This window comes from Triticum urartu, chromosome 1A (assembly GCF_056163025.1).
Source record: "Triticum urartu cultivar PI428250 chromosome 1A, HENAU_Tu73, whole genome shotgun sequence".
Taxonomy (NCBI): Eukaryota; Viridiplantae; Streptophyta; class Magnoliopsida; order Poales; family Poaceae; genus Triticum; species Triticum urartu.
In genome coordinates this window covers 48,486,475-48,506,103 of record NC_141873.1, presented here as the reverse complement: position 1 = coordinate 48,506,103, position 19,629 = coordinate 48,486,475, and the positions used below count along the sequence as shown (strand labels likewise).

Here is a 19,629-nt window from a genome sequence, read left to right as displayed (position 1 = left end):
GGTAAAGATTTATATATGGGAAGTCCTGTTTTGGTCACCGGAAAAGTTTCGAGTGCTGTCGGTAACGTACAAGGACCACCGGGAGGGTCCCGGGGGTCCACCAGGTGGGGCTACCTGCCCCAGAGGGCTGCGTGGGCCAAGTGTGAGAGGGGACCAGCCCCAGGTGGGCTGGTGCGCCCCCCCCCCCACCAGGGCCCAAGGCGAAGAGAGAAGGGAAAAGGGGGAAACCCTAGGCTCAGATGGGCCTAAGGCCCACCTAGTGGTGCGCCCCCCCTCTCTCCCCCCTTGGCCGCCCCCTAGATGGGATTTAGGGCTGGCCGCCACCCCTAGGGGTGGAAACCTAGGTGGGGGCGCAGCCCCTCCCTTTCCCCTATATATAGTGGGGTTTTGGGCTGCCATACACACGAGAACATCTCCTTCTTGGCGCAGCCCTACCCCTCTCCCTCCTCGTCTCTTGCGGTGCTTGGCGAAGCCCTGCTGGAGTACCACGCTCCTCCACCACCACCACGCCGTCGTGCTGCTGCTGGATGGAGTCTTCCCCAACCTCTCCTTCTCCCCTTGCTGGATCAAGGCGCAGGAGACGTCACCGGGCTGTACGTGTGTTGAACACGGAGGTGCCGTCCGTTCGGCACTAGGATCATCGGTGATTTGGATCACGACGAGTACGACTCCATCAACCCCGTTCACTTGAACGCTTCCGCTTAGTGATCTACAAGGGTATGTAGATGCACTCTCCTTCCCCTCGTTGCTAGATTACTCCATAGATTGATCTTGGTGATGCGTAGAAAATTTTAAATTTCTGCTACGTTCCCCAACACTATGGTCCTAGTTGCGAGTCAAGGGTGGACTTGCAACTGGGATTAAAATGAGAGGAAAACCAATGAAAGAAAAAAATGATAAAATAAAAAAATCATGAAGAAAAAACAAAACAAAAAATAGAAAATGTATCATAGCTACCTGGGCCGGCTCATCTGCGGTTTGCTCGCTGCTGAGGAGTGGACTTGCAAATGGGACAAAAAAAGATCGGACCCCTAGTGGCGAGTCGAGGGTGGACTCGCAACTAGGACAAAAAATGTTGGGCTCCAGTTGCGAGTCGAGGGTGGACTTGCAACTAGGACAAAAAAGGTCGAGCCCCAGTTGCGAGTCAATGGTGGACTTGCAGCTGTGAAAAAAAAGGTCAATTACCCCCGAGAACGTCAATTCCGCAACCCAACCCAGCCACGCCTAGTTGCATTAGCATTGAAGGCATGAAATGTAGTGGGGGACAAGACCAGTAATTGCAAATTGAGGGTGGGATGAAACAAACTATGAGCTCAGTTGCGAGTCAAAGATGGACTTGCAACTTGGATGAAAAACAATAGACATGGCTAGTTGTGAGTCGAGGGTGCGCTTGCAACTGAGAGAACTATGAGTTGAGTTGCGACTCGAGGATGCACATAAAACTGGGACAACTACAAACTACGAGCCCAATTGCGAGTCAATGGTCGACTTGCAACTAGGATAAAACAAACTATGGTCCAGTTGCGAGTCAAAGATGGACTTGCAACTGAGATGAAAACATAACACATGCCGAGTTGCGAGTCGAGGGTGGACTTGCAACTAGGACAACAACAAAAATATGGCCCATTCGCAAGTTGAGGGTGGACTTGCAACTAGGACAACAACAAAATTGTGATCCCAGTTGCGAGTCGAGGATGGACTTGAAATTAAAACAACTACGAAACAACGAGCCCAGTTGCAAGTCAAGGATAGACTTGCAACTGGGATGAAAAACAAAAATATGCCTAGTTGCAAGTTGAGGGTGGGCTTGCAAATGGGAGAAATATAAACCCAGTTGCGAATGGAAGATGGACTTGCAATTAGGACAACTACAAAACTACATACCCAATTGCAAGTCAATTGTCGACTTGTAGTTGGGATTCAGGGTGGACACGGTCCAGGCCGGTCCGGTCCCTGACCGAGCCGCCGTTTAGACCGGCCGGTGGCGGACCGAACCGGACCGGACCGAGTAGCGCGGCGGACCCCTTTTCCTGCACCGGACCGGCGGAGATAAAGCTCGGGCCGGACCGAGAGGACCGTCCATGGCGGCGGCGGAGGCGACGTGGTGACCACGATAGCGGCGACAGATGACTCCGGCGAGCTCCTGGACACGATGAAGACAACTGCATGGTCGAGATCGGCGATGGTTCACACATGGCAGCAACGAGACGCGGTGGCGCCGGTCAGGGCGCATCTGTTAGCCACTCATGTTTGTTCCTGCAGATTTTCCGTTACATGCAAGTATTTTAGCGCGTCCATGAGCCCACGATTTCGTGTGTGGTGGCCTTGCCGTGATTAGTGGATCAATTTTGACGTGGAGATGGTCGTGGGATGACGCCGTAATTAACGGATCGAACCTCGTTTCTTTTGCGGTTTTTGTTATCTGTTCGACGGAATAAAAGGAAAGGAAAACACCCACAATTTTCTGTGTGCAGGCCTTGCTGTTTCTGCCATCCCAGCGTTCCTTGCCCGCTACCCTGCATCGTCGCTAGGATCGTTTTAGTATCGTGCCATCCTACGATCCGATTAAATCGACGGGCTGCGCTAACAACCTAAGACCAACTGACCAAGTCACAAACTGAAGAAAATTCTAACTGACGAAGCTGAACTTTTAACAGTACAATTACGCCTGACGAAACTGAATGTTTGACAACAACTTTTAACTGACAGCACGGTCACCGCAGGAACGACATATGGCGTGCGTGCGTGTGTGCCGCCGCTTGCCGTGCGTGCCTGTGCAGATGCCGACTACGTGCTGTTCTCGCCGGTAATCCATCCCATCACCTCGCCTCCATGGACGTGGAGCCACTCGTTGAACGGGCTGTTCTCGGCGAACTAGAACACCATGTATGTGTAGCCGCCGTGCATGCAGTGATGCAGAGATCGAACAGGCGAACGAGGCTCGACTGGTTAAAGCGAGCCCGGATGCTCACTTCGACGCAGCGCCCACGTCGCCGGCGAGCGGCTCGGTTAAAATGCGGACCGGACCGAGGTGCTGAGCGGGCCTACTTTTCCAATCCGGACCGATCAAGTTTGCTAGCGAGCCCGGACCGTTCGGTCCGGTCCTGTGCGGGCCACGAGCGGGCCACCCTGAGTTGGGATGAAAGACGAAACACATGCCCAGTTATGGATCCGGCTTGCATGCTCCCTTCCCATGCTCCCATCCGTGCTCCCACCTCATTCAACGGTTGTATTTTCTTTTTTTTTTCTTTCTAATCTAATCATCTCCCCCCTGATTTTAAGGGGGTAGGGCCGGACTTTATTTTGTTCCAATCAAATGAAGCCACGTATGCGGGAGCACGGATGGGCACACGGGAGGGGAGCAGGCAAGTCTCGTCCCCAGTTACGAGTCAAAATGGGCTTGTAGGGGTGGACTTGCATGTCAGGGGTGGACTTGCAGCTGGGACAAAAGTGGTTGGGGTCCCCAGTTACTTGTTGAGGGTGGAGTTACAACTGGGACCAAAAATGGGTCAGGTCAGGTTGTGTATGAACAGTGCACTCACAAAGTAGGACAAGAGAAGATCGGGCTTCTTACATATTAGGGTTAGACTTGACAAAAAAAGGCTGTTGCCTGTCATTGTAGTGTTTAAAAGCACATCCATCCTCGGGTTACCTCTGCTCCAAAGACAAAGAGAAAAGAGAGAGAGAGAGAGAGAGATGAGAAGAACTGATGAGCAAACGGTCAGCTCATCTCTTCGACTTATACAAACAACTTGTCTTTTCAACTACAACACAGAAAAAACAAACCACAAAGAATGGCCCAACAAAAAAACACACGGTGTGATGAGCCGCAAAATGGACAATGGGTGAGTGACACCGGATGTGTGGGACTAGACAACCCCGATCAAAAAATTGCATGAAATTAGATGAAACATCGTTGAAACTCATCTATATGAGTTTTAGCAATTCGATACATGATTTACTTAAATGAACACAAAAATTGAAACAACAACAAAAAACATGCATCAACAATTGTACAGTATATACACGCACAAAGGAAGTGCATGCACGCAACATATGACATATATGCATTCATAGCATCGCAGTGGGAGAAAAAAAATAAAAATAAGAAAAGATAAAAGGCCTCAGAAAATGCAAAGGATGTAGCGAACGAAGACAGATCAGAAAATAGACAAAAAAGAAGAAGAAAACAGAAAAAGACAGCCCACGCTGCCACACACATGGGCCAGCCCAAGCTGCCACGATGCACGCACGTTAGGCTTCAGGCTGCGCGAGCACAGCACGCTCGAGCTTGAACGCGGACAACCGTAAGATTAGCCTATGCGTGAATTTTTGGGACAAAACAAATCAATGGCAGACTTTAAAAGAAAAAAATAAAGATAAAGAAGTTAGACGTGAGATAGATAATATCTCACATCTAGATGTGAAATAGCAAACCCGATTTTCGGATATGAGTTCTTTGAAAATCCTAAAGATCTGTGCCTCATTAGGCTGTCTCGTAACTATAGCTAGCATTCGTTAGAAACGCCATGTTAGACTTTTGAAGGCATTTTTTGAGCCTTCAGAGGCATTTATTCCTCCTAATCCCTACCATGCTGTAGCGAGGAAGGCTAACAGAGCTCGCCGGCGCCGCGTCGGAGATCGCATCACGCTACAGACGGAGCTCATGGGCGCCATGGCTGCCGTGCCACGCTCGGCACGGAGCTCGCGCGCGCTGTGGCCGAGCCCAGGCCAAAGCTCTTGCGCGCCGGGGACGGAGCTCGCGTGCGCCGTGGCTGGGCCGGAGCAGACGCACGCCCATGCCGGAGCTCGTATGCACCCTGGAATCCTGGATGGAGTTCACGAGTGCCCAGGCAGAGCTCGTGCGCGTCGGGGAAGGAACTCGCGCGCGCCACCGGCACGCCGGAAGTCTCGCGCGCGCCGCTGCCGAGCCGGAGCTCTCGCGCGCCCAGTCCAGAGCTCGCACTCGCCGGGGACGGAGCTGTCGCGCGGCGGCCGAGCCGAAGTTGCCGCGCGCCCAGACCGGAGCCTCCTGCGTGCCCGGGAAGGATCTAGCGCGCGTCCAGACCGGAGCTCGCGCTCCCCACGGACGGAGCTCACTCGCCCCAGGCTGCCTGGCGCGCTGGGGCGAGAGCTCGCGCCTGCAGCGGCCGTTGTGCCCGCTGGGGTGGGCTGCTGTGCAGCACCACGCCGGGGCTGCACCGCCTCTGCTGCGCGTCACTTGGTTGAGGCCTGGGATCATTTTCTTGCTTCTTCTTTCTGTTCTTCGGAATGTATGCGTGCTCCGGCCGGCCAGTGATCCCCTAGCTTTATTCCTATAAATATAGTGGACGGTATAACTATTATTTGGATTGATGAAGTGCCCCAAATGGCTTTCGCTAACAAAAATACAGATTGAAATATAACATTTGCACAAAACTTTCAGCCGGATTTTATCCATGCATCCTACTCCCTACGTTCCTAAATATAAGACCTTTTAGAGATTCCATTATAGACTATATACAAAGCAAAATGAGTGAATCTACACTCTAAAGTATCTCTATATACATCCGTATGTAGTTCATAGTAGAATCTCTAAAAGGTCTTATATTTAGGAACGGAGGGAGTATAAGTTTAGATTATAATGGGTAACTGAATTTGTAACTAATAATGTGTAACTGCATTTGTAACTAATAATGCATAAATAAGCACCGACAGTGCTTGCTTAATAGTCCTGATTGCATGTACACATGATAGTAAAAGAATGCGGGTCTATTGCAGAAGACTGTCACACTAACATAGTAAATTTTGTGGACAAAATAACGGATATAACATTTCGAAACTTCAGCTTATGTATATAACATTTACCAAGGAAGAACAACTGGAAGCCCTAGAGTCGGAAAAAGAAGCAATAGAGCAGAGGAAGCGGCTGGAGGACAACGGGCGCACTACTCGGTTCAGTTAGACCAGCCCCATAACCCACAGCCACAACGGTGGTCTTGTGTCCAAAGGTTCCTTATCCTTCCCCAACAGGCATCACCTCCTCTTCTTCACAAGGTCCATCGTCTCTTCCTACCACCAAATCAACCCCAGCAACTGACCAATGCACTTGGGATCGGACCACCCACCATGCCAATCCTCAGCCTCTCCGCGAAGCCGCTGTCTCGCCTCCCTGCAAAACGAGGTAATTAAATCAAGTCAACACTTTAGTACGCACCAGTAAATTAGGTTTCTAAACAGTGTCTAGCGAAAAACTTGATTCGATGTACGTTTTTCCTGCCAACGTTTCAGGATTGTCAAGATTAAGTAGGGTGCGGAACCTTGCGTTTACGACATCGAGGATAAGGATCACCATGCTCAAGCAACAGGATCATCCGGGGAATGAAAGCGGCAGCAGGCCTCTGTACCTCGGGATAGACTTTGGAACTTCCGGCGCCAGATACGCACTTATCGACAAGCAAGGGGCCATCCATTCCGAAGGCAAAAGAACTTACCCAGCTGTAAGAGCCTGTCACCTCTCTAACCTTTTTTAACTAGAAATCGTATCTTTGTTGACATGGGGAGGTTCTTTTGCTTAGCTTCCTGCCTCAAACCAAACTTACCATCATGATACGTGCATCCATACCTAGACTTTATTCATTCATTTTTCCACTCCTTATGAGCCTGTATGTACATCCTTTTGGTTGGAGACTTGCTAGGCAGGTTGGACAAACCACCAACTGGGCAAGCTCCTGGAGAGAAGCACTCTTCCAGCTTCTTGGCGACATTCCGTCCATTCACCAGCCATCAGTCTCATCCATCTCCATTGATGGGACTTCATCAACCACTCTCATCATTGATAGGTTTGCTGACTTTCCTCGAATCATCAATACAGCCCATGATAAAACCGGATGACCAATGCATTGTAAGTGCCTTTTTTGTGCAAGCTGCAGAAACAATGGAGAGCTTCTTGCCGGCCCTTTCCTCTACAATGAGAGCTTCCCTGATGCGCTGCCCATGATCAGCTCGATTGCTCCCGCAAATCACACAGTGTGCTCTGGTTCGTCCACCCTATGCAAGCTCGTCTCATGGTGGAACAAGCATTGTTTGAATGGCGGCGATGATTCGGCGATACTGATGCACCAATCAGACTGGCTGCTGTGGCTTTTGCATGGAGAATACGGCGTTTGTGATTACAACAATACTCTCAAGGTAGCTGGACTACATTGTTGCAAATAGTTCACATATATAGGTTCTATGTACGGAAGGCAATGGGTTTATAAATTTTCCTGCAATGGATCCTACTGCAGGTAGGGTATGATCCAGAGACTGGGTCATACCCAAGCTGGCTCATGTCACAGCCATACTCACACATGTTGCCTTCTTCTGTCAGAGCACCCGGAGTTCCCATTGGCCCAATCAAAGAAGATGTGCGCTCACAATATGGTAAATTAAGGAACATTTTTTTTGTTTCACTACTACGGTATGCAGTTGAAATAATCTAATATTATTACTACTTCATCTTAGACGACTAAATATGCATTATCAGGCTTTTCGAATGACTGTGTGGTCTGTACTGGGACAACCGACAGCATCGCTGCCTTTCTTGCAGCACGAACCACTGATCCAGGAAAAGCGGTGAGTTCCACTTCTATCGATGAACCGTACGTAAGCAAGTGCTTGAAGAAATTATCAACATTGTAGTACTGATTAATTGAACCAAGTACTCAATCAATCAATCAGGTGACGTCGCTGGGTTCAACGCTCGCGATCAAGCTCGTCAGCAGAGTCCGCGTGGAAGACGCAAGGTTCGGCGTCTACAGCCACCGCCTGGACGACCAGTGGCTCGTCGGCGGGGCGTCCAACAGCGGGGGTGTGGTGCTCCGGCAACTCTTCAGCGACGACCAGCTGGTGACGCTGAGCAGGGACATCGACCCGTCATCTCCTTCCCCTCTTGACTACTACCCTCTGCCCAAGAAGGGCGAGAGGTTCCCTGTCTCTGACCCCGACATGGAGCCGAGGCTGGAGCCTCGACCCGACAGCGATGCCGAGTACTTGCACGGCATATTGGAGTCCATGGCGCGCATTGAGGTCGCTAATTAACACTCTCGCGCCCTTGATAACAGGAGCACTTTTTCGAGAAAGATAAGCAGTAGCTCGTACGAACTGAACTGGTTACTGAAATGTTGCTGAATATAAATATGGATGCAGGCCAGTGGGTACAAACTGCTGAAGGAGCTCGGTGCAACGCCGGTGGAGGAGGTCTTTACGGCAGGGGGAGGCGCGCAGAATGAGAAGTGGACGGCAATCCGGGAGAGAGTCCTTGGGGTGCCTGTTTGGAAGGCAGAGCAGACAGAGGCGGCGTACGGAGCTGCATTGCTAGCACTCAGGGGTGCTACCACGGGCTCATGAAAACACACTCAGGGGTGCCATTTTCTTTTCAATCCCAGTAGAATCATTGAGTTCAATATACACCTTTTTAAATGAGTAAAAAATCTACAATCATAACTAGACCAAGCATTGCAACCCTTGCAAATTCAAAGTGCAATAAATTTGTTGCTTTACTGACATTATGTAAGTATATCAGGGACGGTGTATGAACTATGTAGCCAAGATAACATTTTGTCTCACTCAATGGTTTGACAGGTTTATTATTTTCTGGGAGGATTTCATTATCACAGCAATAACGGGATAACAACGCACGAAGGAAGAAATAAATTATGCTAGGTGTTCAGACGCATAATGCTAGCAACTTAGCATCTAAACAACTGTAGTAGTCAAAAATGCAGTTTTATAAAGCAAGTCTATGAGGAAGCAGTTGAACTCATCTATATGCAGAACCAGATTGACATGCTGCACGCCCACACCTGATCAACCAATTGCCACCAGATCTAGTAACCTATCATAGATCTTTCTGCACCACTGAAAGGAACAAGCGTTAATCTTTGTGCACTGATAAATACAACTTCAAAAGCTAATCTAAAACCAGTATAGGGGAAGGTGTAACCTTGATGAAGAAGAATCAGATGTGAAACTTCCCCATCTATCCTCTGCGCATCCCCGCGAAATTCTGAACCAATCACATAGAACAAGTATCAAACACTTGGTGTGCACTAGCAAACACACTCAATGGAGAAATAATTAGAAAGCATAGGAGGGAGAAATTCGAAGCAAGAAGGGGGGGGGGGGGGGGGACGAAATCTGCCAGTCTTTTACTCTGTGTTAGCGATCGATCAAATTCCGGTCCCAAGTTCCTAAACAGGGCACACCGCATGTGCACTCAATGGCGGAACCAGATGGGGGGCGACTATGGGGATCACCGGATCAGGAGGGAGCACAGGCAGGAGGATGCTGGTTTGACATGGATGAATCTGCTGATGATGGAGGTTGAAACAGATGGTTGGCTAGCACCGAGAGAACAGGGATGAAGGTGCCTCTGCATGGCATGGAAGCTCTTGTTCGGGTGGAGTAAAGCTCGTACTGCTCAAAAATTAGGCGCAACTTTACAAATCCGGTCCCTTAAACGTCCGCAAAGTCGCGTTCATAAAAAATAACTAATCATGCCTCAAATTAATCACTCTGCATCCACGTCTCTCATATTTTAACCCCTAATCCATACAAAGCATACAAAAGAAATCGTAGGTACTACATACTACGTGTTACCCTAACTACTCTTCATCGTCAGAGATGTTCAAGACGACAATGCCGGGCGCCGGCTGGACGAACGGGTAGGAGGGCTCCGGCTCATCCTCCTCCTGCTCGACCTCATTCATAGGCGAGCATCTTCGCCTCCTTCACAGCCTGCTGCGCCTCCATCTCCTGCTGGCGACGACGTCTGGCCACCGCAGCCAACTCCGACCGGAGAGAATCCAGGATGGCCTGGTGCTCCGTCTGCAGATCTGTGTCCTCAGCGCGTCCCCCACATCCTCCTCCTCCTCCAACTCCTCCGGGTCCACTGTATCTGGAGGTAGCCCTGCGGCGATCCAGGCTTCGCACCTAGCCCGGATCTGCTCAAGAAGCTCGAGCCGGCACTCTGTTATCAGAAATGGCTCGCTCCTCACCCGACGGCATGGGGGCATGGCTACAAGGCACGGGTGAAATGGAATGTGGTGGCGGCGGACAGGCGGAGGAAAACATGGATGGATGGTAGGGTTTCGATGCCGTCGGGCGATTTAAATAGCCGGGCTAGGCACTACGCAGCCCACCAGAGCTGCGCCACTGATTCGACAGAGGAGACGAGTTTCGGACCGTCGGGTTTCCCCGGGTTTCTAGGCGTTTCCGCCTGGGACTCCGCCGTCAGTCCGACGTGGCGGGGGCGCCCTCATATCCGCCGTATTTTTTGGCTGGATATGAGGGGTGCCTGTCAGTCCGAATGTTTGAGGCCCTTTTAAAGCGTCTGTTTGAATTAAAAAATTGTGACCAATCAGTGATCGAATGGACCGCCTAATTGTCTAAGACCGGTACAGATGCTCTAATGTCCATGGCGATGTTGGAAAATTTTCATTTCGCGTGATTTTTCCTTTGCCGGTGGGCACGAAGAGAGGAGATATTGAATGGACACGGTCTCCCTTTCTGTTGTTCAAGTAAATTCAGTCAAATTTTGACTCGACTTTGTTCGGGATGGTAATTTTTGTGACTCTGGGGATTTCCGCATATTTGTAACCTCTAAAACATGTAAGTATTAGGTAAACTCAGAGTCGCTATATACATCTATCAAAATTTATCCTTGTTTTTCTTTTATTGCATCAACTCAGTACTTATGTGCTCAATTGAAGGGATTTAAATACTAAATTCAAACAACATTGCAATACAAAAGTTCTTATATGCGGGGAAATGATAATCTATTTCTGAACCTAGGCTCAACTGCACCTGTGCTCACGAAAAAAATCAAAATAAAAACTGAGAAATTCATAAAATTCCAAAAAAAATTGTGTCATAGATAATTTGATGCATGAGGGGCGCTCCAATTTTCAAATCATTTGGCCATCGGAGCATCTTTAGGCAAAAAAGACAAATCCAAGGTCTGTAAAAAAATTAATGTTCATGTTCTGTTCTGACCTGATTTGTCTTTTTTGCTGAGAGATACTCAGATGTCCAAATGATCTGAAAATTAGAGTAGACCTCATACATCAAATTATCTACCACACAAAAAAACTTGAATTTTTTTTGAATTTTTCTAATATGTGTTTTGATTTTTTTCTGACCCGATGCAGCTGGGTCTGGGCACCGAAGCGCCGCACTCAACTCAGAGTCGCTATATACACTAGTAGAATGCCCGTGCGTTGCTACGGGCTTTTGAAATATTTTCCTTGAGTTATATGAACATCATTGAACTTACTCATCGGAATACCAGTTGGAAATAAATGTTGCGATAAACATTTATCGTAATTCCAGCCGGTTTGCTTTATTTTAAGTGTGTCGTTGTTGTGGGATATCATCACTTGCACATCTTTTTGTTGTATAAAACATGGTGAATTTTTGTCCCCTTCCAATGACGTCGCCCCAAAAACCCTCTGAATGGGTTTCTTTTTTAACCCCGACATAATCCATCTCCATCTCTCTCATATTCTACAAAATTATATATATATATTAATATATATATATATATATAGAGAGAGAGAGAAATATACCTGTTGAGTATTATATCATGTGCAACATACATACAAAGAAGAACAATTATTTGCATGCACCTCTTTTGGTTGTGTAAAACTTGTTGAATTCTTAGCCCCCTTCATCATCGTTACATCAGGGTCTTTGTCAGTCGACATCTCCGAAGCACAATCAAATTCATCAGTTTTTATGACCTACAAAGGTATTCTAATATAAACAAAGATTAGAATAATTTTTTTATGATGGTGGTATGGAAAATATATATTCATTGGACAAATCCAAGAAATGAGCAGTTTCTAGTAGATTGAGTGGCATCCCAATTTAAATAATTTTAGACTCACCTCTAAATCACATGTTGATGGTTATTCTCACGAATATCTACTATTTAGGGTATGTGGTATATTGCCCATAAAAAACTATGTTACATTTCTCCATGAGCAAAGAACAGATTCCCCCTTTATATAATGATAGTCGGTCATCCGTAATTTCTTGGATATTTTCAAGTAATTTATTGAGAAAATATTTTATGTTATTCTAAATATATATAGTGTACAGGTATAAATAAAGCTTTATTTTTATGATATTCCCATTATACCCCTCCTATATGACTTGTTGTCCTCTCTCGAACGACCGCACTCTATCCACTCCCTCTCCGCACCACTCACTCTATTGTTCCCCTCCATCTCTAGATCCATAGACTTCACCGGTGTCGCTCACTCTCCTCTCTCCGCCCTCGCCCCCACAACCAACAGAATCGGCGACCTCATCTCCCACCCCTCCACCCTTTCATCCCTCCCCTCTTCTCACCAAAATTAGTGAAGGGGGGATCGAGAGACCAGACGGTTGCCTGATCCGCCCACAAACCGGCAAACAACATCACGCCAAGGTCACCAACGCCGTCATGAAATGACAGTCTTCTTCCACCTCGACAGACTTGCTCGCGCACCAAGATATGAGAGGGGGCCTTCTACTTCTCCCTCGCTCATCACCCCTTTGGCCAAACCATGGATCAACCTTCGTCTACTCTGATCCATGCCATGGACCGAGCTCACTTCCCTCCTCAAGGTCATCTCTTCACCCCTTTCCTCGAGTGGCATGTTTCACCGCTAACACCTCACCTTATCTCCCTCCCTTTCCTCCCATATCGAGACATGCATGTGTTTCTGCTCGGTCGCTTCACCTCACCGCCGTCTTCATCTCCTTATACAATGTCGTATCCGCCGCCTTCTGCCAGCTGTAGAAGAGCGTGTTTGATTCTTGAACCTACAAAATATAAAATGCTGAGGTCAATAAGTATGAATTTCTCTTGTCCCTAGTACTATATTTTTATACATGCTTATTGCATAACCAACCTGTGTGTCGTAGTGTATTGTGGACTTGCTGAGTTGTTCGACCTTGAGCTTGTCAGTTTGGCAGAGCACGTTCTTCGTCTTAACCTCCATCTGTAGCTCGGCATCACGGATGGCGACAGCCTTGGCGGCCTCAACCTCGGTGACCTTGGCCTGCCAGTCCCAGCCTTCCACTTCATGGCGAGGTTGGTCATTGAGGCCACGTTGTCGGCCTTCCTAGTGTTCTCAAACACCCGCACCTCCGCCTTGCCCTTGGCCTTCTCCTTGAGCGCCTTGCCCTGCTGCCGCACAGAGAGCACCTTGTTCTCGGCGTCCACCTTGGCGACGTTCTGGCACGTGAGGCCATCCCGCTCCACAAACATCCACCTTGGCCCTGCTCGCTGCCTCCTGTTGTGTCTTCTCGCCAAGGTAGGAGAAGTACTCATGCCCTGGCACGTCCACCAGTTGCTTCACGGTGGCATTGTAGATGAAGAGGCTGAATTGGTCCAGCTCCTTCTGCACGCTGCTGAACACCTCCTGCTTGAACTTTTTGGTGCAGGTGAAGATCTCATCCATGGTCAGCTGTGCCACCAGCATCCGAGTCTCACCCTCGATCAGCCCTTTAGCCCTTCACCATGTCGTGCCCGTGGCTCCTACCGTACAAGTGCAATAGCGCGATCAACTTCACGTGGAGTAGGAGCTTCGCTTCGAAGGTGGGCAGGGCTGGAAGTACCGCTCGTGGCTCAATCGGTGTTTGACTCGCTCGGTCCTGGCTTGTTAGAGAAAATGGATGATCTGCTCTGCTAAAATCGGCCTGGAAAATTGTCGGTCCGATCCGGTCTGGTCTTCAACCGATCCGACCAAGAGGATTGAGAAGAAATGTCGCTGCCACCGCCATTCGTTCTCAGCATGCCGACCGGCAGCCCCCGGGTAAACTACCATATCCCCAAGCTTCCCCTCTCCTTCTTTTCTCTCCTCCCCATGTACCATAGCCTCTTGCCGCCGCTGTCGTGCATGCACCGCTGACGATCTCGAGTTCTCAACTTGGCGCTGGTAGCGTTCTAGCTGCGGGTTTCACTGCCATGGCTGCGACCGTCTTAGCACAGGACACATGCAGGCCATCAACTAGGGAAAACGACCGATTGGGTGTAAACTTCGGATCGTGCGAGAATCGCTCAGCTGTGATTTCCGAGTGAGATTTAATAGCCTCCGCCTATAATCACGCACCATGATCCTACGCTGCCGTTTTCTTTGTTGAAGCATATGTTCAGGTCCACCTGCCGCCACGCGATTCTCTCTCTCCCATTGCTCTCTCCGCAACAACCTTTCCTTATCGTCTGCGTCTTTATCATGAGTAAAGGATTAGCAAGGTCAGCTTAGGAGTTAGTTGGGTTACTGGCCACACCTGCCTGTGTATATCTTGTATAAATGTATACCTCTATAACTGAATATGACTGCTTTCAGTCGTGTTGGTGTCTTCACTTTCTGCTCTTCTATTCAGTCGAACAGGAAATAGGAAGTACATGAGAAACATGGCTTGATCCGAAAATCACGGCACCATTTGACAACAAACTGAACATCATGTTTTTTTCATGGTTAATCCGCTAATTATGGCAAGGCCCGAACACAAAAAAATATGGGCTCATGAAAAAAACTGCTACGGAAGGTTCATGGCTAACAGCCGCGCACTTGCCGCGGCACATCACCGACCTCATCGTTGGCGCTTCCGCATGTCCACCACCTCGCCACAGCACCCGCACACGCAGCCCACCTCGTCGCTGCCCCAGCACGTTGACGCCGATGGTGGTTGGCCGGTCCAAATGGTGGCTCGATGAGGGACCGAATCAACCCGGACCGTGTCGCCTTGGTAGTGTCGCCGAGTTCTAGGGTGATCACCCGGAGACCGATGGTGAAGACGGCGGGCAGGACGAAGGGCAGCTTCTTGGAGCTCTACCAATACCCACGCCTTCTTCACCAGCGTTAAGTCCTCGATGCCCCAGACGGTGATGGCCAGGTACTACGACACGTACGTGGCGATGAAGCTCGCCGTTGACTGTTTTGCTGGTTGTACCGTTAGGTTTTCTTTCCTTCTTACCTACATAGTATTGGGTTTCATAGTAATTTCAAAAATTTTCCTACGCACACGCAAGATCATGTGATGCATAGCAACGAGAGGGGAGAGTGTTGTCTACGTACCCAACGCAGACCGACTGCGGAAGCGCTGACACGACGTAGAGGAAGTAGTCGTACGTCTTCACGATCCAACCGATCAAGTACCGAAACTACGGCACCTCCGAGTTCGAGCACACGTTCAGCTCGATGACGATCCCCGGACTCCGATCCAGCAAAGTGTCGGGGAAGAGTTCCGTCAGCACGACGGCGTGGTGATGATCTTGATGAACTACAGCAGCAGGGCTTCGCCTAAACTCCGCTACAGTATTATCGAGGAATATGGTGGCAGGGGGCACCGCACACGGCTAAGGAATAAATCACGTGGATCAACTTGTGTGTCTAGAGGTGCCCCCTGCCCCCGTATATAAAGGATCCAAGGGGGAGGGCTGGCCGGCCAAGGAGGAGGGCGCAGGAGAGTCCTACTCCCTCTGGGAGTAGGATTCCCCCCCCCCAATCCTAGTCGAAATAGGATTCGCGGAGGGGGAAAAGAGGAGGAGGGGGCCGGCCACCTCTCCTAGTCCTAATAGGACTAGGGGAAGGAGGAGGTGCACAGCCCATCTAGGGCAGCCCCTTCTCTTTTCCACTAAGGCCCACTATAGCCCATATAGCTCCCGGGGGGTTCCGGTAACCCTCCCGGTATTCCGGTAAAATCCCGATTTCACCCGGAACACTTCCGATATACAAACATAGCCTTCCAATATATCAATCTTTACGTCTCGATCATTTTGAGACTCCTCGTCATGTCCGTGATCACATCCGGGACTCCGAACAACCTTCGGTACATCAAAATGCATAAACTCATAATATAACTGTCATCGTAACCTTAAGCGTGCGGACCCTACGGGTTCGAGAACAATGTAGACATGACCGAGACACGTCTCCGGTCAATAACCAATAGCGGGACCTGGATGCCCATATTGGCTCCTACATATTCTACGAAGATCTTTATCGGTCAGACCGCATAACAACATACGTTGTTCCCTTTGTCATCGGTATGTTACTTGCCCGAGATTCGATCGTCGGTATCCAATACCTAGTTCAATCTCGTTACCGGCAAGTCTCTTTACTCGTTCCGTAATACATCATCTCACAACTAACATATTAGTTGTAATGCTTGCAAGGCTTATGTGATGTGTATTACCGAGAGGGCCCAGAGATACCTCTCCGACAATCGGAGTGACAAATCCTAATCTCGAAATACGCCAACCCAACATCTACCTTTGGAGACATCTGTAATGCTCCTTTATAATCACCCAGTTACGTTGTGACGTTTGGTAGCACCCAAAGTGTTCCTCCGGCAAACGGGAGTTGCATAATCTCATAGTCATAGGAACATGTATAAGTCATGAAGAAAGCAATAGCAACATACTAAACGATCGGGTGCTAAGCTAATGGAATGGGTCATGTCAATCAGATCATTCAACTAATGATGTGACCTCGTTAATCAAATAACAACTCATTGTTCATGGTCAGGAAACATAACCATCTTTGATTAACGAGCTAGTCAAGTAGAGGCATACTAGTGACACTTTGTTTGTCTATGTATTCACACATGTATTATGTTTCCGATTAATACAATTCTAGCATGAATAATAAACATTTATCATGAAATAAGGAAATAAATAATAACTTTATTATTGCCTCTAGGGCATATTTCCTTCAGTCTCCCACTTGCACTAGAGTCAATAATCTAGATCACATCACCATGTGATTAACATCGATAGTTCACATCATCATGTGATTAACACCCATAGTTCACATCGCTATGTGACCAACACCCAAAGGGTTTACTAGATTCAGTAATCTTGTTCACATCGCTATGTGATTAACACCCAAGGAGTACTAAGGTGTGATCATGTTTTGCTTGTGAGAGAATCTTAGTCAACGGGTCTGCCACATTCAGATCCGCATGTATTTTGCAAATTTCTATGTCAACAATGCTCTGCATGGAGCTACTCTAGCTAATTGCTCCCACTTTCAATATGTATCTAGACCGAGACTTAGAGTCATCTAGATTAGTGTTAAACTTGCATCGGCGTAACCCTTTATGACGAACCTTTTTTTTCACTTCCATAATCGAGAAACATATCCTTATTCCACTAAGGACAACTTTGACCGCTGTCCAGTGATCTACTCCTAGATCACTATTGTACTCACTTGCCAAACTCAGTGGTAGGGCATACAATAGATCTGGTATACAGCATGGCATACTTTATAGAACCTATGACTGAGGCATAGGGAATGACTTTCATTCTCTTTCTATTTTCTGCCGTGGTCGGGCTTTGAGTCTTACTCAACTTCACACCTTGTAATACAGGCAAGAACTCTTTCTTTGACTACTCCATTTTGAACTACTTCAGAATCTTGTCAAGGTATGTACTCATTGAAAAAACTTATCAAGTGTCTTGATCTATCTCTATAGATCTTGAAGCTCAATATGTAAGCAGCTTCACCGAAGTCTTTCTTTGAAAAACTCCTTTCAAACACTCCTTTTATGCTTTACAGAATAATTCTACATTATTTCCGATCAACAATATGTCATTCACATATACTTATCAGAAATGTTGTAGTGCTCCCACTCACTTTCTCGTAAATACAGGCTTCACCGCAAGTCTGTATAAAACTATATGCTTTGATCAACTCATCAAAGCGTATATTCCAACTCCGAGATTCTTGCACCAGTCCATAGATGGATCGCTGGAGCTTGCATATTTTGTTAGCACCTTTAGGATTGACAAAACCTTCTGGTTGTATCATATACAACTCTTCTTTAATAAATCTATTAAGGAATGTAGTTTTGTTTATCCATATGCCAGATTTCATAAAATGCGGCAATTGCTAACATGATTCGGACAGACTTAAGCATAGATACGAGTGAGAAACTCTCATCGTAGTCAACACCTTGAACTTGTCGAAAACCTTTTGCGACAATTCTAGCTTTGTAGATAGTAACACTACTATCAGCGTCCGTCTTCCTCTTGTAGATCCATTTATTCTCAATTGCTTGCCGATCTTCGGGCAAGTCAACCAAAGTTCAAACTTTGTTCTCATACAAGGATCATATCTCAGATTTCATGGCCTCAAACCATTTCGCGGAATCTGGGCTCATCATCGCTTCCTCATAGTTCGCAAGTTCGTCATGGTCTAGTAACATGACTTCCAGAACAGGATTACCGTACCACGCTGGTGCGGATCTCACTCTGGTTTACCTACGAGATTCGGTAGTAACTTGATCTGAAGTTACATGATCATCATCATTAGCTTCCTCACTAATTGGTGTAGTAGTCACAAGAACAGATTTTTGTGATGAACTACTTTCCAATAAGGGATAAGGTACAATTACCTTATCAAGTTTTCTACTTTCCTTCCACTCACTTCTTTCGAGAGAATCTCCTTCTCTAGAAAGTATCCATTCTCAGCAACGAATGTCTTGCCGTTGGATCTGTGATAGAAGGTGTACCCAACTGTTTCCTTTGGGTATCCTATGAAGACGCACTTCTCCGATTTGGGTTTTGAGCTTATCAGGTTGAAACTTTTTCACATAAGCATTGCAACCTCAAACTTTTAAGAAACGACAACTTTGGTTTCTTGCCAAACCACAGTTCATAAGGTGTCGTCTCAACGGATTTAGATGGTGCCCTATTTAATGTGAATGCAGCTGTCTCTAATGCATAACCCCAAAACGATAGTGGTAGATCGGTAAGATACATCATAGATTGCACTATATCCAATAAAGTACGGTTATGACGTTCGGACACACCATTATGCTGTGGTGTTTCAGGTGGCGTGAGTAGTGAAACTATTTCACATTGTTTTAACTGAAGACCAAACTCGTAACTCAAATATTTTACCTCTGCGATCATATCGTAGAAACTTTTATTTTCTTGTCACGATGATTTTCCACTTCACTCTGAAATTCTTTGAACTGTTCAAATGTTTCAGACTTATGTTTCATCAAGTAGATATCCCCATATCTGCTCAAATCATCTTGTGAAGGCCAGAAAATAATGATACCTGCTGTAAGCCTTAATATTCATCGGACCACATACATCAGTATGTATGATTTCCAACAAATCTGTTGCTTGCTTCATTGTTCCGGAGAACGGCGTTTTAGTCATCTTGCCCATAAGGCATGGTTCGCAAGCATCAAGTGATTCCAAAATCCCATCAGCATGGAGTTTCTTCATGCGCTTTACACCAATATGACCTAAACGGCAGTGCCACAAATAAGTTGCACTATCATTATTAACTTCACATCTTTTGGTTTCAATATTATGAATATGTGTATCACTAAGATCGAGATCCAATGAACTATTTTCATTGGGTGTGTAACCATATAAAGTTTTATTCATGTAAACAGAACAACAATTTATTCTTTTACTTAAATGAATAACCGTATTACAATAAACATGATCAAATCATATTCATGCTCAACGCAAACACCAAATAACACTTATTTAGGTTCAACACTAATCCCGAAATTATAGGGAGTGTGCGATGATGATCATATCAATCTTGGAACCACTTCCAACACACATCGTCACTTCACCCTTAACTAGTC

At 47.2% G+C, this 19,629-nt stretch overlaps 1 protein-coding gene, 1 long non-coding RNA gene and 1 pseudogene across 3 annotated transcripts; 1 reads left to right on the top strand and 2 right to left on the bottom strand.

The window, feature by feature from the left end:
• Nucleotides 1-5,936: 5,936 nt before the first annotated feature.
• On the top strand, nucleotides 5,937-8,588 carry XK-1 (xylulose kinase-1). 2 transcript variants are annotated; one of them, XM_048709568.2, is made up of 8 exons: nucleotides 5,937-6,163; nucleotides 6,271-6,479; nucleotides 6,682-6,821; nucleotides 6,906-7,170; nucleotides 7,269-7,404; nucleotides 7,508-7,596; nucleotides 7,702-8,049; nucleotides 8,170-8,588. In XM_048709568.2, exons 1-8 carry the CDS (start codon nucleotides 6,109-6,111, stop codon nucleotides 8,368-8,370), a joined length of 1,443 nt encoding a protein of 480 aa, XP_048565525.1. In that variant the 5' UTR covers nucleotides 5,937-6,108; the 3' UTR covers nucleotides 8,371-8,588. The 2 variants fall into 2 exon arrangements, with proteins under 2 accessions (XP_048565525.1, XP_048565533.2); XM_048709576.2 differs by lacking the exon at nucleotides 5,937-6,163 and having other exon boundaries at nucleotides 6,257-6,479; nucleotides 6,912-7,170.
• A 139-nt stretch (nucleotides 8,589-8,727) lies between these two features.
• On the bottom strand, nucleotides 8,728-9,460 carry LOC125545579 (uncharacterized). Its single transcript, XR_007300095.2, has 3 exons — nucleotides 9,175-9,460; nucleotides 8,966-9,028; nucleotides 8,728-8,880 (listed from the first exon to the last, which is right to left on the bottom strand). It is a non-coding gene; the product is annotated as an uncharacterized LOC125545579 (long non-coding RNA).
• A 3,284-nt stretch (nucleotides 9,461-12,744) lies between these two features.
• Nucleotides 12,745-13,886, bottom strand: LOC125532675 (flotillin-like protein 2 pseudogene; annotated as a pseudogene).
• Between the last annotated feature and the right edge of the window lie 5,743 nt (nucleotides 13,887-19,629).